Source organism: Astyanax mexicanus, chromosome 4, assembly GCF_023375975.1.
Source record: "Astyanax mexicanus isolate ESR-SI-001 chromosome 4, AstMex3_surface, whole genome shotgun sequence".
Taxonomy (NCBI): Eukaryota; Metazoa; Chordata; class Actinopteri; order Characiformes; family Acestrorhamphidae; genus Astyanax; species Astyanax mexicanus.
Window position 1 is genome coordinate 34170931 of NC_064411.1, and position 26956 is coordinate 34197886.

Consider the following 26956-nt stretch of genomic DNA (forward strand, 5'->3'; position numbering starts at 1 on the left):
ACGTCACGTTGCACCACAGACTGTCCAGGAGTTGGCGGATGCTTTAGTCCAGGTCTGGGAGGAGATCCCTCAGGAGACCATCCGCCACCTCATCAGGAGCATGCCCAGGCGTTGTAGGGAGGTCATACAGGCACGTGGAGGCCACACACAATACTGAGCCTCATTTTGACTTGTTTTAAGGACATTACATTAAAGTTGGATCAGCCTGTAGTGTGTTTTTTCACTTTAATTTTGTGTGTGGCTCCAAATCCAGGCCTCCATTGGTTAATAAATTTGATTTCCATTGATGATTTTTGTGTGATTTTGTTGTCAGCACATTCAACTTTGTACAGAACAAAGTATTCAATGAGAATATTTCATTCATTCAGATCTAGGATGTGTTATTTGAGTGTTCCCTTTATTTTTTTGAGCAGTGTAGTTAAAATCAGACTTTAAAATAATAGTTGTGTGCCCACTCAACTTTTAAAAACATATCTTGTGTTCACATTGTAAAAAAAAAAAAAAAATTGTTTTTTTTGACTCTTTACCTTTGAGATCAGAGGAGAGTCTTATTGGTTAAAATAGAAATTGAAACATCAGAGTGTGTACTTTTAACTAAACTCACCAGACTCCTCCTCAGCTGCGGCAGAAGTTCAGAGCTGCGTCAGGTTTAGACGGGTGCAGCAGCAGGATCCCCCCTAAGCGTTAGTGAAGGAGTAGAATATAGCGATCTGATGCAACTCCAGTACAATCAGGCATCCTGTGGATCCAGTGCTAACAGCCTAATGTCTTGCTCTAATATTGCTGTGAGGGGGATTTGATTGCATTCAGCAACTCAAGAGCATCAGTGAGATCAGGAACTGATGTTGGATGATTGGTTCTGGCACTCCAACCCATCCTGAAGTTATTGGATCTGGGTCTATTATGCCACAGAGTCACTAAGGTCACATTTAACACTCAGATGCATAGTATCTCATTCTATTGGTCAATGCTTTTTCTATTTTAGACATTATAAATGCATTGATTTGTCACAGTGTCTCTTGTGAACAAACTCACCAGACAGGTCAGAGATTCAGTTTAAAGCAGGGTTAGGTTATAAAAACATATCCCAAGCTTCGAGCATCCTAAGAAGCACTGTTGAGTCTATCATCCAAAAATGGGAAAATGATTCTACAACTGCACACCTGCTAAGGCTGTCCAAACTGACAGATTGAAGAAGAAACGAGCACTGGTCAGAGAAGCAGCCAAGAGGCCCATGGTCACTCTGAAGGAGCTGCAGAAATCCACAGCTCAGGAGAGAGAATCCGTCCAGAGAACAACTATAAGTTATGCACTCCACAAATCTGACCCTTATGGAAGAGTGTCAAGACGCAATGCAAAGTGCTTTGTGTGGCAGAAAATAAAACTGCTCATGTCATTCTCTGTTCCCTAATAAGTTCCCATAAGACACTGCCTATAGAACGCTATTGGTGGAGTATTCTTAGTCCAGCAGAAACAATGAGTTGTTTAAAAACTCCAGCATAACTGCTGTGTTTGATCCACTCGTACCAGCCCAACACACACTAACTTTCAGTGTTACTGCAGTGCTCAGTCCTGTGGGGTCCTGACCACTGAAGAACAGTGAAAGGAGTACAATAATGTATGAAACAAGGAGCTGGTCATATGTTATGCCAGGTCTTTGTATAGCTGAAATACGTTATGAGGGGAGTCAAACCCAGAGCACTGGATTTGAAAACCACCTGGTAATGAACTTCCATGTATAAATATTCAAACTTCTTTTTGGCATTTGTGTATTTTCACACGCTATTAGGAAGGGCTGTAAGTAGAGCAGCCTACAGCCATGCTGAAGAATGGTGCAACCTCAATGAAATAATGACTTCTGCAGAAAAACAACTTTTAAAAAGTCCAACAGCTGAAGTTCTGAGTAACTTCAGACTTCACAGAACATAAGCAGAGAAAATGAAGTGAGTTAGACTGTTGTAAAATGCTAAAATGGCAAAAACTGTGGAAAAAAAGTAGTCCAAGCAGAAGGTATACATGGGCTTCCACCGCTGGTCCTCAAAAAAAAAATTCTGGAGGTTGCTTTCGGGCAGTGTACCTCTTGGTGGGTGATCATCAACTGTTAGACAGGTCTCAATGATGCACTTGAAGACATTTAGTCTAGTTGATAGACACTAAAATCCACTTTTTCTTGCTTTTTTGGTGAAATACAGTAGGTCTCTCTAAACTGTATCTGCATGATGCACATAAAACACTTCCTCAGCCTCTATTGTCAGCAGTAGCTAGTAAAAGTAAAGCCTCAGAAAAACGAGTTGATCAGGAAAAGCACCAGGTCTACATCAACCCGTGAATTAGTATTCATGGCCTCGCCTACCTTGGCTCACAACCGCCCACAGTCTCATCAGACAAGAGCTAACAGCGCTAGGAACAGCATGGCAGTTTGTTCCTGTGTTATTTGTGCAAATATCACATTAGTGTTATATGCTTTGCACAGTAATCCAGAGCTAAGGAACAAATGGTTAGAATTTATCTTTGGAACACCAGCAGCGAAGTACAATTAAGATAGGTAGATGTATATGTTTAGTACAGTTCTGTTTACACTAGTTACTTAGCTAATGCTAGCTAGCTATCTTGTGTAAGCAGAGGTGGGTAGTCTAGGTTCAGAAAGTAAAAATCCACCCCAGGGTTTTGTTTTAACTGCCTGGGCGGCTCTGCTGTGGCTAAGTCAACAAAACCCCTGGGTGTTTTTTTACTTTCTGGACCTATATGACCTGCATCTGTGTGTAAGTATCTAGATTCAAATAGAATCTCTGGTGAATTTCACATTTTACAGAGACTCTAAGACTAGGTCAGTGGCTGAACTGCTCTCTAAAGGCCTCGGCATACTTCCAGCAGAATGAAAAGTCAAGCGCGCTTTCGCGAGCTTTTGAGCTGGCATACTTTCTGCGGCTTCGCTTTGCCTGTCTCGCATGCTCCACAACTGCAGGTGGTGCTGTTACCGGAAAGCCATCGCGCTCTGTCTACACAAGCTCCGGTATGGCAACGTGTGAAATACTATAAAACGTGTGAATCGTAAAGGTGAGGGTACCTCTGTACCTGCTCAGCCAGCCTTTCTTCAAAATCGTCCATGTTTGTTTTCTTGGCACGCCTCTTTTTTAACGACCAATCACAGCCTTTGTCGCGTTGTGTCTTTGGCTGTGGAGTTCGCCCAGCTTCCATGTGCACGACACGGCGAACGAAGCCCCTGTGCGACGTCCGCGCCTGTTCGTTTTCTCCGCAATTACGTCACATTGTTCGCTAGAGCCACGCGAACGTCGTCTCCGCATGAAGTATGCCGAGGCCTTAAGCAGCCACCGTTACCTTTCCTTTACAGTGGTCTCATTAGCAAGAAGCATGTGAACTGTTTTGTCAAGTCCAAGTTCTGTTTGGGATGCAGGTTTGATTAGGTCCTGTGGTAATTCATTTTAATTTGTCATTTTACAGCAGCCTGGTCACCATTCTTATCAACATTCGATCCTCCCTTTTGTACAGTTTCCCCAATACAAGTTATTCTTTCACTCTAATATTTTAAACATATAATTTTTATTCCATTTCATCTTGATCTTGGTGCTATCATTTTGCGACTTTTTTGTTCAATCATAACTGTTCTGAACTGCTTAAAACTGAGAGAAGTTCATAGAGAGCTGAAATAAACACTGTGTGTTAAAAGACCGACTGAAACTGTCGCAACCCCCTACCACCACTAGATGGAGCAGCAGCACTGTGTGTTTCAGTCTTTATCCCTCAGCAGCTTCACACAGAGATCAGCCCGTCAAATACATCCATCACACACTACACTCACCTGCCTGCACTGCTGCTGATGAGCTTCTAGTTCAGAGCTCAGTCAAAAGCAACGGTAGACTTCATTACATCACACACACACACAAACACACACACTTCCCTCTTTCACTGCTCTGAATTCAGATTTATCACTAAAAATAATCTTAGTTTTTAGACAGATGGATCACTAGATAGACAAACAGCTAGTTATATAGACAGTTATATAATGATACAGACAAGAGATTGATAGAGAGAGATAGAGAGGGTAAAGAGAGAGGGAGAGAGAGAAGCAGAGAGAGTGATAATGTATGTGAGAGAGGAAAAGAAAGAAAGAGAGAAAAAAGGAAGTGTTAGAGAAAGAGAGGGAGTAAAATAGAGACAAAGAGAGAGAGAGACAGTGATAGGGGGAGACTGAAAGAGAGAGAGAATAGAGAGAGGGAGTGAGGAATAGAGAAAGAAAGCGAGAGAGAGTGAGAGCTAGAATAACAGAGCTTGATAGAGAGTACGAGAAAGAAGAGTGTGATAGAGTGATTGAGAGAGAGAGTAAAAGAGAGTGATAGCGGTCAGAAAGAGAGAGGAAGAGAGAGGGAGAGAAAGAAGTAGAGAGTGATAAGAGTGTGTGAGAGAGAATGTGAGAGAGAATGTGAGAGTGAGGGAGTGAGATAGAGAGAGAGAATAGTGTAAGAGAGAGAGCGAGAGAGAGAGGAAAAAGATAGAGGCAATGAGTGAGGGAGAAATAGAGTGAGAGAGGAGAGAGAAAGAGATATAGGGAGTGTGTGAGAGAAAAAAAGAGAGAGGGAGAGAGAAGTAGAGAGTGATAGTGTGTGTGTGTGAGAGAGAGAGAGAATAAGAGAGAGAGAGAGAATAGGGAGATAGAGTAAGAGAGAGGGAGAGAGAGAGAGAGTAAGAGAGGGAGAGAGAGAGTAAGAGAGCAAGAGAGGGAGAGAGAGAGTAAGAGAGCAAGAGAGGGAGAGAGAGAGAGAGAGAGAGGTAATGATAGAGGAGGCAGGTGTTCTCTCCTCTCCTCTGAAGCTGCTTCTGCGTTGTTGCGCGCGGGAGTGTTTCCTCCTCCTCGTGCTCTCGCTCGTGCGCCATGCTCAGGCTGTTGGCGCTCGCGCTGCTGCTGCTGGCGGCTCGGGGGGCTTCCTCCGCGGGGCTGAACGACACTGAGCCGGTGGTCTTGGAGGGAAAATGTCTGGTGGTCTGCGACTCCAACCCGTCCGGGGACGGCGCGGGGGTCGCGAGCTTCGGGATATCGGTGCGCGCCGCCGGAGCAAAGGTGGCGTTCTCCGCGGTGAGGGGGACCAACCACGAGCCGTCCGAGATGAGCAACAAGTCCATGACCATCTACTTCGACCAGGTGATTGATCTTCATTCAGTTTGTTTGATCTTCATCGTTCTTGTTTGATAGTGTTTGATCTTGATTGATACTGATTGCTGTGCGCCTGTGCGCTTTTACGCACGGTTTTACGCAGCGCTGCGGGGGTTGATCCAGCAGGAGACGCGTAAATTCCCCGCTGTCAGCTGCTTTCAGATGATTCAGGAGATTCCAAAACTGGTCTTGCAGACAAAACTAGCTGGTTCATTAGGTCAATGAGCTTGGTCAGGCTGGTCATACTGGTCAACGAGCTTGGTCATGCTGGTCATACTGGTCAGTAAGCTTGGTCATACAGGTCATGATGGCCAACCAGCTTGGTTTTCTATGGGTTTGGATGGGTATAGATAGGTATATACAAAGAAGAGTATGGGGATGGATAAGGATGGATATAAATGGGTGTAGGTGGTATAGATAGGTATGTATAAGGATAAGTATGGGTTTGGGTGGGTATAGATGGTATAGATAGGTATGTAGAATGATGAGTAAGGGAATGGATAAGTACGGATGTGAATGGGTATAGCTTGTATATATAGGCATGTATAAGGATGAGTATGGAAATGGATAAGTATGGCTATGAATGGGTATGGATGGAAATGGGTACAGATGAGTATGGATTTGGATGAGTATAGATAGTATAGATAGGTATGTAAAAGGCTGAGTATGGCAATGGCTACGGATGGGTGTGGGTATAGATGGTATAGATGAATATAGGTTTGGATAAGGATGGGTATAGATGGATATGGGTATAGATGGATATAGGTATATACAGTATAGATGAATTTGGGTATGAATAAGGATGGGTATAGATGGATATGGGTATAGATGGTGTTGATTAATATAGGTATGGATAAGGATGGGTACAGATGGTATAGATGAGTATAGGTATTGATGGGTGAAGATGGTATGAATTTTTATTGGTAAGGATGGGTATGGGAATGTATTATGTTATAACATTTTACATTTGAAATGTGAAAATAGTCTAATTAATAAAAAGAAAATATATTTGTTATTTTTTATTTTTTATTAAAAAAAAGGATTTAAAACATTTTAAAACAAATTAAAACCTTATTTTAGCTGAATTCATTTAAGACATTTAATCCCTTTTAAGGATTTGTATAGACCCTTGGATATGGATGGATATAGATGGTTAAAGATTGTACACACATGTATATGTAAGTATGAATATGAATGGGTATAGATGGTGTGACAGATCTACCCTGAAACAGGCACGCACCCTCACACTGCGTTTTGTTCTTTGAGATGTGTTCTTTGGTGGCACACAGTAATATGAAATACGGAATTCTGCTTTATTAAAGTTATGATCTGTGGTTTATCATGCAGGTGCTCGTGAACATCGGGAACCATTTCGACCTGAAGGCGAGTGTGTTCACAGCGCCGCGGAGAGGAATCTACAGCTTCAGCTTCCATGTGGTGAAGGTTTACAACAGACAGACCATTCAGGTCAGCAAGCTGCCCCACACTTTCTCTCTTTCTCTTTCTATCTACCTCTCTCACCCTCTTTCCTTCACTGTTCTATGTATGTGTAATATGGACACAAATATTGTGCATGTGCGCACTTTATTCTGAAATTGCATTGGCCAGTGTGCTAATGGCACAGTGATGTCCAATTGAGGCCTGATAGTGGGTGCCACATTGCTACTACATATCAAAAGTTTCAGAACACCCCTATTTCAGTAAATGGCTCCATCTTAGCAATGACTTTATTACTGCACTTCACCTTCTTCACCTTCTTCTCTTCACTGGTGAAACTGCAACTTAGTCCAGTGTTAAACTGAGCTTAAGGCACTGTTGCCATGTGGGTCAGCCAGACGTGACTCTTCCTGTGCCAGTTTTCTCCAGTTTCTAAGAGTCTTTTGAAGGTGTAGGAAACACCTAAAGACTCTACAGAAAAGACTTATACTTTTAATAGCTACAGAGTTCTCTGTGTTTCTTTGTCTTTTTCTAGTTATTATAATGACCGTGTGAATGTGCTGTGTGTAAGTTTGTAAATGCTGCAGTAACCCTATCTTTTTCAATAGTGCTTTATTACAGACAAAGGCTTTGTAAAGTATTTTTTTTTTTAAATACAATTAAAAAAAACTCAGTTTATTTCCATTGCTGCTACCAATGAACTGCTTGCTAAAAATCACATCCTCTTTTTTAAACAATATGTTATTTTGTATGTTTACTTTAAAAAAAAAACTAATATTACAATATTACACTCACGGTTCGTGCTATAACGTTTAATATTGGCACTGCTGTGCTGTGGTAGTAGACACAAGGACACAGGTCAAGCAGTGTCAATATTAAACATTATAGCACGAACCTCGAGTGTATTATTGCGATTATACCAGAGTTCCATTATCGCTGTTTATTTTAATATTTTGAGTTAAAGAGGACGAGAAAATATGATCTTTTTGGTTATAACAACTCAGCGAGTTAAAATAGTTCCATTGCTGCTCTGTTTGTAGCTGCACTGTTTGGTTTGTAAGTGCTGCATCCTTGATAGGTTTCCTGTATGTGTTGGAGTAATACGTGGAGAACTCCTCTCAGCCAATCACATTGCAGGGTCAGAACCAACTGTGGTATAATTTTACAAAAGACATTTTTTTTACTATACAAAAATTACTTTTACAGTTTTTAGTACATTTGTTTTCCTTAAAATTACACTGGATTTTGTACCATTTCTGGTTATTGACTGGACTTGATAAGATTAACTGGAAAAAATTTAGAGGAAAAAATGGGGCTGTTCAAAAACTTTTGTATGTGTGCCTCAAAGCCATTTAAAATGAATGTGTGTGTGTATTAAAGCCTATCTGTTTATTCTCATCTTCAGGTGAATCTGATGCACAATGAATACCCCATAATCTCAGCCTTCGCGGGTGATCAGGATGTGACTCGTGAGGCGGCGAGTAACGGCGTTCTGCTGCACCTGGAGCGCGAGGACAGGCTCTATCTGAAGCTGGAGCGAGGGAATCTGATGGGTGGATGGAAATACTCCACTTTCTCTGGCTTCCTGGTGTTTCCACTCTAGTGTCTTCACCCTCTGGAGCCAGGGTGCATGATCCTGTGGCTGGATGTCCACTGTCCTGAAGGTTTCACCTCCAACCCAACTCTACTTCTCCAACTGAGCACTGCTGAACTACTCAGAACACACTGTTTGCACCCTGTGGACTGAAGTCATGCCCTCATTTCCATATATTAGGATCTCCGGGTTTGGATTACTGTCCAAACTGTTTTGCTGTATGTGTATTTTACTCCCAAATGCCACTGGATCCTTTGATTTCCATGGTTGTTAATATAATATACTGTAGCATAAAGCTACATGCTAAGCTAACTAGGCCTGAGCCTAGTGATAATCTATATTGCTGTCATTTAAGACCAAGGCATTTCATTAGTCATTAGTATAATTGCAATGACAATTTAATTGCACATCTTCTTTAAAGAGCAATATACTTTTAATTATTAAGAATATTCAGGCACTGCAATATTTGGAATATACAAATGTTTAAATGAAACATAAATAAAATAAAACCACTGTTTTTAGACATATCAGCTCATTCAAGCAAGTAAACAAAAATAGGCAATGTCAGCTAATCGATAATGTAATTATTGTGATAAGCCTAACATTGCTACCTACCCAACTGACATCATAAGTAAAGAAGATTAGTTTGGTCAATTTGGCCATAGTAGAACTGGCTGAGAAATGGCTAAAATAACAAAACGATGCAGAGCTTTCAGTCCTCAAATAAAGCAAATAAAACAAGTTAAAATTCATAAAGTTTTCATTCAGAAATCAATATTTGGTGGAATAACCCTGGTTTTAATCACAGTTTTCATGCATCTTGGTATGTTCTCCTCCACCAGTCTTACACACTGCTTTTGGATAACTTTATGCTTTTACTCCTGGTGCAGAAATTCAAGTAGTTCAGTTTGGTTTGATGGCTTGTGATCATCCATCTTCCTCTTAAATTATATTCCAGAGGATTTCAATTGTATATCTTACTTATATTTAACTCTGATAATTCAAATGATCCAAGACATTCATCCTATAACTTATATGCATTCATTGAGTTTCCCCCATAGAGGTGCCATGCTTAGAATCAAAGTGCCAATTGTGGGTATGATGATGACTAGACAACGACTCATGACTTCAAAGTTAGGTAGTGTAAACTTGGGTTGGAGCTGAAATTCTGCAGGACAGTCGATCTATAGGAGTAAGATTAGTGATCACCGCTCTAGATCAGAAGTTTTCAGTCAAGTCCTAATGATTTATTTTGTTCCCACTTCAAAAGTTCACCTGGTTCAGGTAATCAAGGGCCCAAGATGCTCGTTTTCTGTGTCAGGTGGGTTAGGAAATGGAACAGAAGAAAAATGTGGATTGGCTAGTGGCCACCACCAAGGACTGGATTGAAAACCTGTTCTCCAGACAATGAGGATTGAGGAACAACCAGCTTGTGTATTTCCTGTTGGGAATAAAACCACAACCAGAGGACTTATTCCAAAGGAATTCTCCTGTTCTGCCGTTTATCAAGATTATAACCAGTATGTACTTTTTAGATTTTTTTTCTCTGTCTTTGGATTCAGGAGCAAAAGAAACCTTTCTTCTTCACCCAAAGTGGAACCCAAACTGTGTGTAAAGTGTTGTAAATGAGCCGTGCTGAAATGACAAATGCAATGTAGGTGTAGGATGTCGTTTTTAATCCTTTTTCTTTTTGTATTCAAGAGCATATTTTGCACGGAGTGTGATTTGTATAGTGCTTGATGTCGATTCTCTATGATATTGTCTACAGAAGTCCATGTTGAGAAACACAGAGTAGCATAAATGGTTTATTCTTATCGCCGTTCTTCCACCTATAGCAATATCTTGCATTTTGAAATCACTTGAATGTAAATATGAGTATCATGCCATAAACACAAGGAATGTAACCATTTTCCATTTTCTTTGTTTGTTTGACTGAAACTACTGCTGTACTCTCTGGCCACTATATTGGAAACTCCTTGTACTTGTACCACTCAATTGCCACTTTTTGAGTTCCGTTTTGAACAGGTTGTTATATACTATGGGTGTATAGTTATAGGCTGTAGCCCTCCAATTGTGCTCTCTCGGACTCCGGCTGCTGATGGCAAAGCAGGACGTGGAAAATTAGGCCAAAGTGTTGGTGTTTTACTCTGCTGAGTCACTAGGAGCTGTCAGTTTATGACCACAGTACCATTACTGACCAGACATATCATACCTAGGATTTAAGGGGTCCACAAGACAGAATCCACTATCCATCCAGTTCTGTGGTCAGAAACTGACCACTGATGAAGTTCTAGAGCAGAGTCAAATCAATTCACATTAGGTTGCTGTGTCTTCATGTCTTTATTCTAATACACCAGTAGTTAACAGAGAATTTTTCTAAGAACGTTTAGCATTTTTTGAAAATGTTCTTGGAAATCTAAATTTCTATTTTTTTCCCCCATTTTCTCCCTAATTTACACAGCCAATTACTCAACCCACTCATTAGGACTTTCCTATCACTAGTGATGCCCCAACACCAGGAGGGTGAAGACTAGCACATGCTTCCTCCAACACATGTGAAGTCAGACTCCGCCTCTTTTCTAACTGCTGCTGATGCAGCATTGCCGATAGTGCGCTCGGAGGAAAGTGCGACGACTCGGTTCTGATACGTCAGCTTACAGACGCCTTGTGCTGCAGACATCACCCTTTGGAGAGATGTGGAGAGAGAGTGCCATCTACCCACCCAGAGAGAGCAAGACCAATTGTGCTCTCTCAGGGCTCTGGTAGTCGAGTGCAAGCTACATGAACAGGATTCGAACCAGTGATCTCTTGATCATAGTGACAACACTTAGCATGCTGGACCACTTAGAGACTCTGACCTGTAATCTTAAATAATGTTTCAGTACCTAATAATGGTTTGCATCACAATATTATTAGACTGTTTCTCACGTACCATTCCCAGCTAGATGAATACTAATGTTATTTAAACGTTAAAAGTAACATTCCCAAAACAAAAAAAAATTGAAAACTGAAACAAGTGGCATTGGAGCTACGTTACCAGAACGTTTAAAGCGTAGCGTAAAAAAACGTCTTAAAAAATCATCCAGAAACCTTGACAGATTGAACGCTCTAAGAAGGTTAACTGTTACATTCAGAAAATGTTCTACTAACCAAAAACTGTTAGCTGGGACAAAACTGGCCCACCTGTTAAATGAGTTGGTCAGTCTTCCAATGTGCTTCTGCTGATGGTATGTGCTCCTCCTTGACTGGAATTAAAACCTGCAGACACACTGGATCAATATGGATAGATTTTACAGCCATGGTACAGAATGGCTAATGCTTAGTATTTTAGTCATCCTATATAAGCATGGTAGAGGATGGCTAATGATATATGAATTACAGAGCATCAAAAGAAGGGCTATAGTCTCTAACTCTATATACCATTATGGTGGACCTACAAGGTATTGGTTTCTAATACTATTGAGGAAAACAAAATGAGAAAACACTAAAACAGTGTTTATCTGTTACCTTTATTTGGGAAATAAACTTGCATTGACCTACACTCTCAGTGTGCTGTTCCATCTGAGAATCCTACTGTGTTAGAACTGGAGATGAAGAAGATATAGAAGTCATATTCTATCCCTATATAAGGAAACTACTTGTAAGCATGTAAGTTCTACTGTAGTTCTGTATACTGTATACTTTATAGAGTTATAGAGTTTTATTTAAGTTAAATGTCATGGGACATAGGAATAATATTGTGTACCATGACATATTCTTATATAAGCTGCAGTGACCTGTGGGATATGTGTGTGGGGCCTCCACATAGCAGCTAACAATCTTTCGTTAGCAGAATGTTTTCTGAATGTTACATTGGAATATTCTAATAATGCTCATTCCTAACCATCAAGATTCATAAGCATGTATCTACAAATCTTTGACCATACAGCGTTAAAACAGAACCACTTCAAAATTATCAGTTTCTCTGATTTTACTATTTATAGGTTTATGTTTGAGTGAAAAGAACATGGAGTGGATTAAGGTCACCCAAAAGCAGTGTGTAAGACTGGTGAAGAGCATGCCAAGATGAAAGCTGAAAGCAGTTAAAACTTTAGTTTTTTCTAAATGATTATGAACTTTTTTCTAAATTAACATTTAAGGTCTGAAAGCACCGCATGCTTCTCCTTATTTTGACATTTTTTTTATTTCCTGCATATAAATGCTCTAAATGACAATGTTTTTTACTTGGAATTCGGGAGAAATGTTGTCAGTAGTTCTCAAACATACACCTAATAAGTAAATAAATAGTAAAATCAGAGAAACTGATCATTTTTAAGTGGTCTCTTATTTTTTTCCAGAGCTGTATAGGGTTTTTCCTTCATAGTCAAATAAAATATAAAACATATGAATTAAAATACCTTTTCAGTCAAAAGTCCTTTAATTCTGGTACAATCTCTGATCCATTTTCATTAAATACTGTAATTGCTGAACATATGTAGTTATCCACAGCACCTCAGTTTTGAAAGTATTTAACTCAGTCTCCAGTTATGGCATGACCGTTAAGATAAAAGATAAAAGATGGGCGCAGGCCTGAAAGAACTGGACACCATGCTGGTCTCGCTTAAGCAGGAGTGCCAAATTCTGCTCTTGGAGATCTACCAGACCACAGCGATAATTTTTTTTATCTCCTTCAGAATTTTAGTTCCAACTCTGCTGCTCTTTAAGATCTACACCATCCAGCAGAGTTTACCTCATGTGCTACTCAGCTTTGAAGATCCAGAGATTTTTATATCAAAAATCTTTACATTCTCCATGTTCTACAACTGGCAAACGATTACCTTTGTTTCCTGGTTCCTGGTTCTAGGGGAGGAAAAGTATCAGTTACAATAATAATAATAATAATAATAATAATAATAATAATAATAATAATAATAATAATAATAATAATAATAAGTGGATGGTTAGCATATGGCTGACTAAAAAGCTACAGATTAGCCAACTAGCATAAACTCAGCCAGACTAAAAACCTGTTGAATAAAAACCATGCAGTGTAACACCAGCATTAGGGATCCCCAATCACAGATGACACAATCTACACCAGGGATTTAAAGCTAAACTCCAGTGTTTTAATGCGCTACTGCATTGCCAAGTGGTGCTTTTACTGGCTATAGCAGCATAATGGGGTTTAGATGCAGGCTATTATCCTCAGCTAAGGCTTTGGGCCTTTGAAGCTCAGAACATTTAGATCTTGATGTTTTTTACTGAGGCATGGTTGAGAATCTGCATGAAAGCGAGGAAGATTATCACCATGGGCACAATTAAAAAGTGCCAGGACAGCACTCTTTAGAGGAGAGACGTGGTTTGGAAGTGCCACGGGAGCGTTGTGGGTGTCTAGTGTCAAAACTGCACAGTGTTAAAAATGCTAATCCCAAAAACAGCCCTCAGAACGACAAAAATACATTTTTCACCTTAGATGGGGTTATTTTGCTCAAAGCAATGGTTCTATAGTTGATTCAGGCTGTTCAAAGTTTGCTTCTTTAGTGTTGCACTTGAGCAGTGAGACTAATATAGCTAATGATGAAAATTTTTAAGAGCATACCATTTACCTTGGGTAAATGTTCCAAATGCTTCTCGAAAAAAGTTTGCTAAAGATTTTGGAGTTTACCAAAACATGATGGACAGTTGTTTATCAGTCAGTTAGCAAATCCCTTCAAAATATATCCTTTTGTGTTCTAGGTTAGCATTGTTAGCACTGCCCCATTGCATTATCCATTGTCGCATAATAAAACCATAAAACCATGTACATGATAAGAAATTACAGTACGTTGCTCTACATGCAACCCAGACAGCAGCAGCACAATGAATAACACATGGAAAAAATTGTGTGGGTGAAAATCACACAGCGTTAGCATTCTAGGGTTAAGGGCAAATCTAAACAGGAGAAATCCAAACACCTAAACTGTTTTGGTTAATTGACTTTTTAAGGGTAAAAAGAGTAAATTAGTGTTTTCTTCTTCTTCTTTTGGAGTTCATTTGGGAATCTTATATTCTTTCATTTGTATTCAGTCTGTTAGCATCTATTAAAAGGCATTTCTTTCTTCTGTTGGAGCATGGGCCGTTGGGTCTGCTTGTGTGTCCTGGACTGGTTTTGGAGGTAAACATGGCCCAGAGCCTGAAAGCTGTCAAAATCCCTCTCCTGACCTTTCTTTTTCGTGCAGATGATGAAGAGTGAGTCCATGACTCAAGCAGGACATGTAAGTGCTCGGTCACTAAACACAACGCTGGCCTTCGGGGAAGAAGACGCAGAGGAGGATTCCTCAGAATTCTTTAGAAAGCTGAAAGCACCTCGTCCTATTGTTTGGTTCAGAATTCATAATAATTTTAATTGTAATTTTTTTTTCCAGACAGTGGAATATATGATAATTTCCAGACTCATTTGCATCTACAACCTTCTTTCTGAAGGCCTCAGAGACTCTGAAGATTTGGCCATGGGGATCCACTTAAATAGTTATTTGTAATTCATTATACAGTCCAGGCCAAAAAGTTTGGACACAACTTCGCTTTTTCAATGCGTTTTCTTTATTTTCATGACTATTTACATTGTAGATTCTGACTGAAGGCATCAAAACTATGAATGAACACATGGAGTTAAGTACTTAACAAAAAAAGGTGAAATAACTAAAAAAATATTTATATATATAGTGAGCTTCAAGAGGTAGTCACCTCTGTTGGTTTTCCAACAGTCTTGAAGGAGTTCCCAGAGGTGTTTAGCAGTTGTTGGCCCCTTTGCCTTTACTCTGTGGTCCAGCTCATCCTAAACCATCTGGATTGGGTTCAGGTCCGGTGACTGTGGAGGTCAGCTCATTTTTTATTAAGTACATAAAACTCCACATGTGTTCATTCATAGTTTTGATGCCTTCAGTGAGAATCTACAATGTAAATAGTCATTAAAAATAAAGAAAACGCATTGAATGAGAAGGTGTGTCCAAACTTTTGGCCTGTACTGTATGTAAAACTGAATATTGCCAAACATTACTTAACTACCTTCAGTTAAGTAAACATTTGTAGTCACTTTAAATATTTAAAAGAGATCATTGAGTTGGATCAGCTTATAATAACTTATAATACTGAGTTTAGTCTATTACCATTGGTTAAACTTCCAGTCTCTTCTCTATTGACTGCTGTCCCACAGTGTTTTTTACTTACCATCAGTGTGTAGTCATTCTCCCAAAGCTGCCTTATATAAACTTAGATACACTAGATCATATATTATGTGTTGTAGGCTGTAAAATCAAGTCATCATTTTCTGAGCTGTTTTCTGTGTTGGCTCTGTGCATAAAGTGTTGACTCTATACTATTTGATATACTGCATTGCAACAGCCAGTGATTGGAATATAGCTAACATTATTCTAGAATAAAACTAGATTCCTTTAATGACATCCAATGTTCCCTTATAACATTCATTTTGTATTTACTTCTGAACTAAGTAATAAAACTAATAAAAAATACTGTTCTGATATATTTTTGTGAACATTAAAAATCAGCGTTTTATTGATATGTATATTAACTATATAAAAATCGATATTGAAGTAGAATTATCGTGCAAAGCAAATTAAACTGAAACATTTAGTTAACTCAGATTATTAGTAAAAATCACTTTTTTATGGTAACCAATTTCCTCAAATTATTTAAGTGAATTCAGTTTATCCAAGCCTGCAGTGTAGATTGAAGCAATCATTATAAGTAAGTATTAGGAAATAAACAATAATACACTATCAAAAAATCTTAGAAGAATATTTATATATTTACAGTACCATAAAAAGTAATTGCCTCCTTACATATTTCTTCTGTTTTAGGTTTTTTAAAAAGGTGCTTTATGCTTAAAAACCCTCCAATGTGGCAAAATAAAACAATTATACAAAGAGGAGTGAGCCAAAATTTACAGAGATTTATTGGCTGTTATCACAAATGGCGTTGGCAAAATCTAAAGTTATTAGGTTTAGGGGCAGATACTTGGTTGGTTTGGATAGATTTTTTGCCTTAATAAATGAAATTTTCAATTAAAAACAGCTTTTTATATTTACTCAGATTTTCTTTGCCTGTTTTTAATGAGTTTTTTAATCTGAAAAACTTAAGTATAATAAAAAACGAAAAACAGGGGGGCAACTACTGTTTCACGGCACCGTATTTTTATTTCTCATTTGAGCCACTTTCACATGCAGTATTAAAATCTGATACATATATAATTAACAGCAATGTGCATGCAACTTTTTTTATTAAGGAAAAGGAAACTGAATGGTTTGAGAAGGAGACAAGGCTGTGACAAAGGAAAATATAAAAGGATATAAATTAGGTTTAAAGAAACCAAGGACATAAACCAAGTAATGTGTCCTTTTTTTAAGCTTAAACACATTTTCTGTAATACAGTACCTCCATAATTGCTCCTGTGATGCAAACAAAGTTGAAACTGAAATTTCACATAAAGCTTTTGCTCTTTTGTGCAGTACGCTTTAGTGTAGGAACTAAACTAAACTATTCATGCAGATGCTCACAGAAGCTCACAGTAAAAACATATTGTAAACCTATTGCAGCTTAAAATGAACATAGGCAGTTTGGTGAAAACATCTGATATGGGTAACTTTACCTATGTACCTGTGCAAATGTAGCATAGGTGTCTGTGGTTTAAATAAGACAGACTCCTCCAAAATCTTTTCTCACAGGGTATTAATCATCATTAACCATCTGAAGATGATGCGCTGCACTTATTTCTAATTTCTAATTCTAACCAGGCATTTTTAAGAAGTAATAAATACGCCAGTGTCTCAACATTGGAGGGAGAAATAAAGTCACAAAGAAAGATGCTTAAAAGATGCAGTTGATCTAAGATTAAAACCATGTTTTCCTTACGATTTCTTAGATTCTTCTTTTTTTTTACATGTATTTTTTACTGCGTATTTTTCAATATTCCTTTTTCGGACTGTCCTATCTCATTTAACATACTCTGTCCTCTCTTTGACCTCTACATAGCTTCACTCTTGACTTGTTTTAATGAGTTTGATCAGGTGGCACTGATGACTCAAAGCAGATAGCAGCTGTTAGCGTGTTAGCATCTACACTGCGAGACGGGGGACGTGAAATGAAGACGCGAAGGGAGAGAGAAAAAGGTCCTGCTGTGCTAATAAATGCTGCTGGGCTCTGAGGGCTGTGCTTTACCAGACACCCACAAACACACTCCAGACTCCAGACTAGTGTAAATCACTGTGTCTATAGGGATCCTGTTTTGAGGACTCCTAAGTGTTAGTCTGGGACTTGGTCTAAAGTTCCAGTTTAGTGAAACGTCACGTACTGTGCACAATTTCCCTGTTACTTTCACACGTCGACTAAAAGCTGAGATATATTCAGTGTTTCTTCAGTTTTGCCCCGGAGCTACAAAACTAGCTAATGTAGGTAAATTATAGAAGCTTAAAACCAATTAGCAAGGCGCTAACTGCACTTCTGAATCATCACACACTCTCCTCAATACGAGTCGGCAGATAATCTCTAATAGACTTGCTTGTCTGGTTTCTGGCACTCTATGATTCACTGTTAGCAACAAACACTGTGTAGAAATATTATAATTCACCCCAAAATAATTATTTCCCATATTTTGGTCCAGGTTTATAGACAATATAGATAATCTCCGCCTGGGGAAAGATACTACTATTTAACATGAGCTAATATTGAGATTAAAATGTCCAAATCTATAGCTTTTTATGTTGCACATTTTTAATTCTCCTCTATCAAATATTTTAGCCATATTAATATATATTATTAGTACTAGTGTGATTATTATTCTATCCTGTCTGAATTAATATTGTAGGTAAATTGCCTAAATAAACAAAAGGAGTACCAACAGGACTCTGTAAAATTCTGAATTTCAATGAATAAATATGAATTTGAATTTAAACCAAATTCACATTGAATTGAATTTGAATTATAGGAAGTGGATTTGAATTTTGTGCATTTCAGATAAAAGTATTCTTATCACTTATTAGTCAGGATGTGATACTTTTTTCTTTTTCATATATTTTTCTTTCACATAAAGGAACAGACACTAACATTAAGCATACATTCCCTTAATGTTGAATAATTAGCAATATCTTTATTTTCAGAATAATCAAATGAAACCCTGTTTTGTTAAATCCAATTATCATTTATTAAAGTACTTTACAGGGTAACACTGTTGCATCTAATGGTCAAAAGTTCCTCAAATAGCTTAAATGTTTGAAATACCATTTTGAGAACTTGGATAAAGCAAGGTATTCTGGGAAATGAAGTGCTGTCCTATCATTTTATGTCCTGTTATTTCCATTTTAATTCATACCATTTAATAGATGATAAACCAACAGCAGAAATTTGTAACCCATACAAAAACAAGTTCTTGGTTCTGAAACTCCAGTAAAGCGGGAGTGCTATGAGGTTTACCCGCTTGCTCCCCCCAACCCCGTACCAGTGCAATGGTAGATTAGCTCTAAATCTAATTTCTTCTCCCGCAGACTGTCAGCACAGAAAGGTAAAAGAGCAGACGTATTTGGACGGTTGAGTGAATGTGTAAATTAAGCACCTTCAACCACAGAGGATATAAGTGGATATGAGTTAGATAGGTTAGCTAACGAGCTAGCTACACACAGCACTCCTATGCTTTTTTTGTGTGTTGTGTGAGAAAGCTGGTTAGCTAGCTAGTATGCTAGTTTAAATAGCTGTAAATAAGGTTAAATAGCCTGTTGGAATGCTGGGTTAGTAGTTATATCTAACTACTCGCAGCAGTAGCTGCTTTAGACTGCATACAAATACAATTTTATACAACTTAAATACAATATGATCAGAAACTATTTCACATGAACTGACTGCACATTCTAAGTAAGTACGGAAGAACTCTTGAAAGTGGGTGTGGCAGATTAAGATGGGCAGCATGCCTAAGTGTCTGAAGATGCACAATAAATGTAATCCAAATGGGGACCAATAATTGGGTTAACTGGGTCAACTGGGCCCACAAATGTACCCTGAATCTGGGACTTTTAATTGTAGCTCCATATAGCCCAGTTAAACCCCACATGAGGGTCGATATTAAAGAGGCGAATGGGTTTAGACTATGAAAGACAAGCTTCGACCATCCTAAAACATATGCCAGAAAAAGCTGGTCATTAAAATGATTCTCTCTCTCTCTGTATCTCTATTTTCTCTCTCTCTCTCTCTCTCTCTTTCTTTCCACGCTTGCATCTCTCGTGCTGTGCTTGTGGGTGGAGTGTGTGTTTGCGTGTGTGTGCATCAGTCCTCTGTGTTTTGTTCAGATGGTTGATAGCAGTTTCTCCACTCCCTGCTCCCCTGGAGCCCTTTGATGTCCGTCCCCCAGTGCTGGAGCCTCGCTGGGCTAGCAGAACTAGCCCAATCTGTGACCCAAGCGGCTCCAAACTCGGCCCAGGTCCTGCAGACCCATGTAGAGTTGCCCTTTACGAGAGAAAGGGACAGCATGCTTTCCAGAAAAACCCACAGCAAGCTCCCAGCAAGGGCATTTAGCTCCCAGAGGAAGTGGGCTAATCATGCTGCTTCCTGTGAACACACTAGCGCAGGAGTTTAGCGATAGAGACCCGAGGAAAAAAAAACAACATTGCTGATGTTTTATATTGTCTTTGCTTAAGAGATTTAGAGATTATCACGAAACAATCAGCAGAAGCCGCGTCCTCACAGCCGAAAGCTGCTTATTCGACAGCTAGGCTGCGTGAGCTACAACGCTGAGGTCCAGAGGTGAGACTGCTGACGGCTAAGACAGAGATGTAGCTACAGCAGCGCTGGGGATGGCACAGGCCGTGCACCAGGATTATAATTAGGTCATAATTAGCTCCTCGGTTCATCTGTGCCTCTCACACACCTGGATCCCTAACATCAATCTCAGTTACACACAGAAGACAGGTTAATTCGCCGAAGGAGCCCCAGCGCTGTGCCGCTAACGCCTCGCTAAACTGCTAGGCTCCCATTTCTCATGCTGACATTTATCTGTGCAGATTTTAAATTGGTCTTGGGGCACGGAAAGTGAATAGTTGTGCATTGGTAGCTATTATGTTAGCCCAAAACACTCCATATTGAGATAGATGACCGAACAATGCTATGAATTAAGCTAGTTTGGAGTGAATCAAATCTCAATCCTTTCACTAATCTATAAAAATGCTGGTGCTAATGTTGATTAGCTTATGTGTCATTATGTATCATTTAATTATTAAAGTGGTAGTCCATATTATTTTCTTTCCAAACTAAAAGCAAAAACATTCCTGAGTGGAGAAGGGATTGTGTTTAATGGAATGACCTGCTAAGCCTAATATATTAATTCTAAAATCTGGGGTGTCTGTGGGGGAGTTCTTTTGGCCTCATCATGCGTCTCTACGTACTTGCGTCACACGTAGAGCCTCTAAATAAGAATCCGGCTCAGTTTTACTGAACACGAGCGGCTGGTGGGGCAATGGAGACTTCAGAAGAGGAACCTCAGAACTCAGTAACTTATTCACTCATAGTAAAAAAAAAAGTTTGTAGTTGAATTGAAGTTTCTGACTGAAAGTGCTCTCTCTCTCTCTGACTGAACATAACCTAGAATCGGATTCATCCACTCTGAAAGGAGACCGCATCACACCCGCCCAGTTTAAAATGATTCTTCCACATGCTCTGTGCAATTACCCATTCTCACCAAAAGAGGGCCCTTAATTCCAAAATTTAAGTTTTAGCATATAAACAGTAACAGGGCAAATTTGAACGTGGTAAAACTCATAGATTGATGTCCTATAACTTTTGCCATGTTAAATGGAAGCTAAAAATGCTGCACTGACCTGCAGGATGTATCTGTTGGCTGTGCTGCCAGAGTCACTTGTTTGCTTGCATGGACATTTCTTGCCAGACGCCTCTGGTCACGATCATTAACCCCTCTGCCATGTCCACTGTGGGTGGAATATTAAATGCCTGCACAAATTTACATACTATTGTCCCATATCTGTGTAATTTTGCATGTAAACAAATACATTTAAATTTGGATTTGTATTATACACTACTGGTCAAAGGTTTTAAAACACCCCTACATTTTTGTGGTCCAGTTGCAATGCCCGAATAAGCTGCTTTTTATTTTCTAATTTTAGCAAACAACTTTAGTACTGCAGTTCTTCACCTGTCAGACCTCTAATTCTTCTCTTCACTGCTGAAACTGAGACTTTTGTTAAGCTGAGCTAAAGGTGGTGTTGCCATGTTGGTCAGACAGACCAGTTTTTTGAAAGTATAGGAAACAGTACTCAAAAATATAGTCTTGACATGTGTGGATGGCAATTTTTTATCTGCATATTTTGTATGGAATGGTCTCTTGGTACTTTAACTAAATTTACAAAAAAAATACATGTAAAGAGACATTCATTGGAATGTATTGTGTATAAGTCAACTTCTTAATATACAGCTCTGGAAAAAAATAAGAGACCACTTAAAAATGATTAATTTTTCTTTTGATTTTACCACATTGAAAACCTCTGGAATATAATCAGGAGGAAGAAGGATGATCACAAGCCATTAAACCAAGCTGAACTGTTAGAATTTTTGCACCAGGAGGGGCATAAAGTTATCCAAAAGCAGTGTGTAGGACTGGTGAAGGAGAAAATGCCAAGATGCACAAAAACTGTGAATAAAAACCAGGGTTATTCCACCAAATATTGATTTCTAAACTCTTAAAACTTTATGAATATGAACTTGTTTTCTTTGCATTGTTAAAGGTTTAAAAACACTACCTTTTTCATTATTTTGACCATTTCTCATTTTCTGCAAATAAATGCAATAAATTATGTAGTTTATAGAATAAAACAACAATGTTCATTTTACTCAAACATCTACCTTTAAATAGCAAAACCAGAGAAACTGATTCAAAAGCTGAAGTGGTTTCTTATTTTTTTCCAGAGCTAAAATGTCCAAATGCAATTGCTAGAAAACAATATTTATTCGTCAGAATACATTGCAACATACAGTGGTTTCATTTCTCAAATATCACTGTGTTCGTCTGCTATATGATATATTTACTTGAAATTGCTGATCCGAACAACCAATGATTTATTTATTAGGAAAATCATGACAATTATCAGGGGTGCCCAAACTTTTTCATACACTGTATAGAGTATATTTAGATATGACTGAATATATAATCTTGCATTTGTCACATTTTCTTCAGTGCATATTACTGACATTCTAAAAATGCATTCTGTGTCAAAATTAACACAGAATAATGTTTATGTGACATATGGGATACTGAATCAATCAGTCTTGCCATAAGACATGATGCTGAAAAGTATTTACAATGCATATAATGATTTAATTTTTGTTTATTGTAGTCAGCAAACTCATGAGCAGCTCTACTGCATGTGATTAGATAGATAGATAGATAGATAGATAGATAGATAGATAGATAGATAGATAGATAGATAGATAGATAGATAGATAGATAGATAGATAGATAGATAGATAGATAGATAGATAGATACTTTATTGATCCCCGGGGGGAAATTCTTGGAATTTCCTATCTATCTATCTATCTATCTATTAGCCTGTGTGATGGGATTTTTTCCCGCTCTCTTACCAAAGATTACCAAAGCCTCTGTCCTCCCTTCTTTGTGTCAGTGTGTAATTACAGTTTATGGCCTTTTTAATGGGTCATTTAAATTCAGCACTGCCATTTGCACGCTGGCTCACTGACAGACAATTGTTTTTGATCAAAAAAGAGCAATAAGGGAGAAAAAAGGGAAAGTTGGCTTTCCTCCTTAACTTCCCCTCCGTCTAGAGCCATTTCACACAGCCCATCTGCTGTGATATTTTCAGCAGCTTAATTGAATGTACGGACTTTGTCGTCATAAAATTGATGTTCAATTTGTGCCAAATGCCTTTCCTCACCTTTTATGTGGCCACCATAAGAAAGAGTCTGCACAAGATTGATTTTCGTGGGAGGTGTGCAAGGACAACACTCACTTCAACATTATAACCACTTTTCTGAGGGTAGATACTGTACTTCAACATCAACTGTGGCAGGAGATACCTGTAGGTACCATGTGCATCATACCACTGCACACTGTTCATCATACATTATGTGCTTCATATACAATATACTCTATGTAATACACACTATACAGTGTGCATTACATGCTACACATGCTACATAATACATCATACACCACAGTACACAGAACGCAGTACACACTATACACTGCAAAGTATACTTCATACTCTACACAGCATACACTATGCTATGTAGTATACAATATATACACTCCACACAAAATATACATTCCATACAATACAGATAAATATAAATACAATACACAATAAACATACTACACTAAATACACTATACACTCCACACAATACCATATAGACTATGCACCACAACGTTAAAAGTATACACTACACTTAATACACTATGCACTGCATAAAATACACTATACAGCCCATGCAAACTGTATAGACTAGGCACAACACATTTTGTAGTATACACTATATAAAATACAGTATACACTCCACAAGATACAGTATACACTACACAAAATACACTATACACTCCACACAATACAGTGTACACTACACAAAATACACCATACACTCCACACAATATCGTATAGACTATGCACTACACTGTTTACAGAATACACTACATAACTTACACTATACACTCCACACAATACATCATACACTCCACACAATACAGTATACACTTCGCAAAATACACCATACACTCCACACAATACCATATAGACTATGCACTACACAGTTTACAGTATACACTACATAGAATACAGTATATACAATACACATTGCTACACATTGTACATTATACAATACATAGAATATACTATACACTATGCACTACAAAGTTTACAATATACACTACACAACATACACTACACACTACACAGAACACAGTATACACTATGTGCTACACAGTGCACATTATACAACACAGCATACACTATACACTACACAGTATACACCATGCTACACAGAATACAGTAGTACGGTATACACCATATACACCACAGAATACAGTATACACTATTCTCTACACACTGAACACTACAAAGAACACAGTATACACTATGTACTACACACTGTACACTACACAGAACACAGTATACACTATGCTCTACAGACTGAACACTACACAGAACACAGTATGCACTATGTTCTACACACTGAACACTACACAGAACACAATATATACTATGCTTTACACACTAAACACTACACAGAACACAGTATACACTATGCTCTACCCACTGTACACTACACAGAACACAGTATACACTATTCTCTACACACTGAACACTACAAAGAACACAGTATACACACTATGTACTACACACTGTACACTACACAGAACACAGTATACACTATGCTCTACAGACTGAACACTACACAGAACACAGTATGCACTATGTTCTACACACTGAACACTACACAGAACACAATATATACTATGCTTTACACACTAAACACTACACAGAACACAGTATACACTATGCTCTACCCACTGTACACTACACAGAACACAGTATACACTATGCTCTACACACTGTACACTACACAGAATACAGTATACACTATGCTCTACACACTGAACACTACACAGAACACAGTATGCACTATGCTCTACACACTGAACACTACACAGAACACAGTGTACACTATGCTCTACCCACTGTACACTACACAGAACACAGTATACACTATGCTCTACACACTGTACACTACACAGAACACAGTATACACTATGCTCTACACACTGTACACTACACAGAATACAGTATACACTATATGCTACACACTGAACACTACACAGAATACAGTATACACTATGCTCTACACACTGAACACTACACAGAACACAGTATACACTATGCTCTACACACTGAACACTACACAGAACACAGTATGCACTATGCTCTACACACTGAACACTACACAGAACACAGTATACACTATGCTCTACCCACTGTACACTACACAGAACACAGTATACACTATGCTCTACACACTGAACACTACACAGAATACAGTATGCACTATGCTCTACACACTGTACACTACACAGAACACGGTATACACTATGCTCTACACACTGAACACTACACAGAACACAGTATACACTATGCTCTACACACTGAACACTACACAGAACACAGTATACACTATGCTCTACACACTGAACACTACACAGAACACAGTATACACTATGCTCTACACACTCTACACTACACAGAACACAGTATGCACTATGCTCTACACACTGAACACTACACAGAACACAGTATACACTATGCTCTACCCACTGTACACTACACAGAACACAGTATACACTATGCTCTACACACTGTACACTACACAGAATACAGTATACACTATATGCTACCCACTGTACACTACACAGAACACAGTATACACTATGCTCTACACACTGAACACTACATAGAATACAGTATACACTATGCTCTACACACTGAACACTACATAGAATACAGTATACACTATGCTCTACACATTGTACACTTCACAGAACACAGTATACACTATGCTCTACACACTGAACACTACACAGAACTCAGTATACACTATATGCTACACAGTGCACATTTTACAACACAGCATACACTATACACTACACAGTATTCACCATGCTACACAGAATACAGTAGTACGGTATACACCATATACACCACAAAATACAGTATACACTATTCTCTACACACTGAACACTACAAAGAACACAGTATACACTATGTACTACACACTGTACACTACACAGAACACAGTATGCACTATGTTCTACACACTGAACACTACACAGAACACAATATACACTATGCTTTACACACTAAACACTACACAGAATACAGTATACACTATGCTCTACACACTGAACACTACACAGAATACAGTATGCACTATGCTCTACACACTGTACACTACACAGAACACGGTATACACTATGCTCTACACACTGAACACTACACAGAACACAGTATACACTATGCTCTACACACTGAACACTACACAGAACTCAGTATACACTATATGCTACACACTGAACACTACACAGAACTCAGTATACACTATATGCTACACAGTGCACATTTTACAACACAGCATAAACTACGCACTACACAGTATACACTATGCTACACAGAATACAGTAGTACAGTATACACCCTATACACCACAGAATACAGTATACACTATGCCACACACACTGTACACTACACAGAATACAGTATACACTCTATGCTACACAATATGCAATATACAGTACACAGAATGCAGTATACACCACACAGCATTCTACAGAGTTTTCGGAGAGTTTCTAAAGTCTTGATCAGTTTTTATAACAGTCGTAATGTTGATCACAGAGCAGGATTTCTCTGTGTGTGTTCCTCCATCATTGCCCCGTTCTCAGTGGTGGCCCCCCTCAGTGGAGGCTCATCTGCTAAGCTGTAGACCTTGATGCCAACAGCTCTGAGAATCTCTCTCTAAAGGATGTCAGAGGCTGGGCGTAAATAATAAATAAGCGCATCTGCTGGTTCCTGTTTTGTAGCCTTTGCCTTTCTTCTCATTAAGTCAATGAGCCACCTTCTTCTTCTTCTTCTCTTCACTTCTGCTCATTGTCAAGCAGCTCCACACACCAAGGGTGCGGTGCGTAGGAACAGTGCTGGAAAAAACACACTACACACACTATACTGGAG

The 26956-nt window shown here is 38.6% G+C and overlaps 1 protein-coding gene across 1 annotated transcript; it reads left to right on the forward strand.

Annotated features, from left to right (window-relative positions):
- The first annotated feature begins 3992 nt into the window (after nucleotides 1-3992).
- Nucleotides 3993-10167, forward strand: cbln2a (cerebellin 2a precursor). The gene is made up of 3 exons (XM_007252985.3): nucleotides 3993-5158; nucleotides 6518-6637; nucleotides 8013-10167. Exons 1-3 carry the CDS (start codon nucleotides 4892-4894, stop codon nucleotides 8208-8210), a joined length of 585 nt encoding a protein of 194 aa, XP_007253047.3. The 5' UTR covers nucleotides 3993-4891; the 3' UTR covers nucleotides 8211-10167.
- Nucleotides 10168-26956: the final 16789 nt, after the last annotated feature.

Coding starts and splice junctions, on each gene's coding strand:
- cbln2a (XM_007252985.3), top strand. CDS start 4,892: ATGCTCAGGCTGTTGGCGCTCGCGCTGCTGCTGCTGGCGGCTCGGGGG. Junction 5,159..6,517: donor TGACCATCTACTTCGACCAG/GTGATTGATCTT, acceptor TTTATCATGCAG/GTGCTCGTGAACATCGGGAA. Junction 6,638..8,012: donor ACAACAGACAGACCATTCAG/GTCAGCAAGCTG, acceptor TCTCATCTTCAG/GTGAATCTGATGCACAATGA.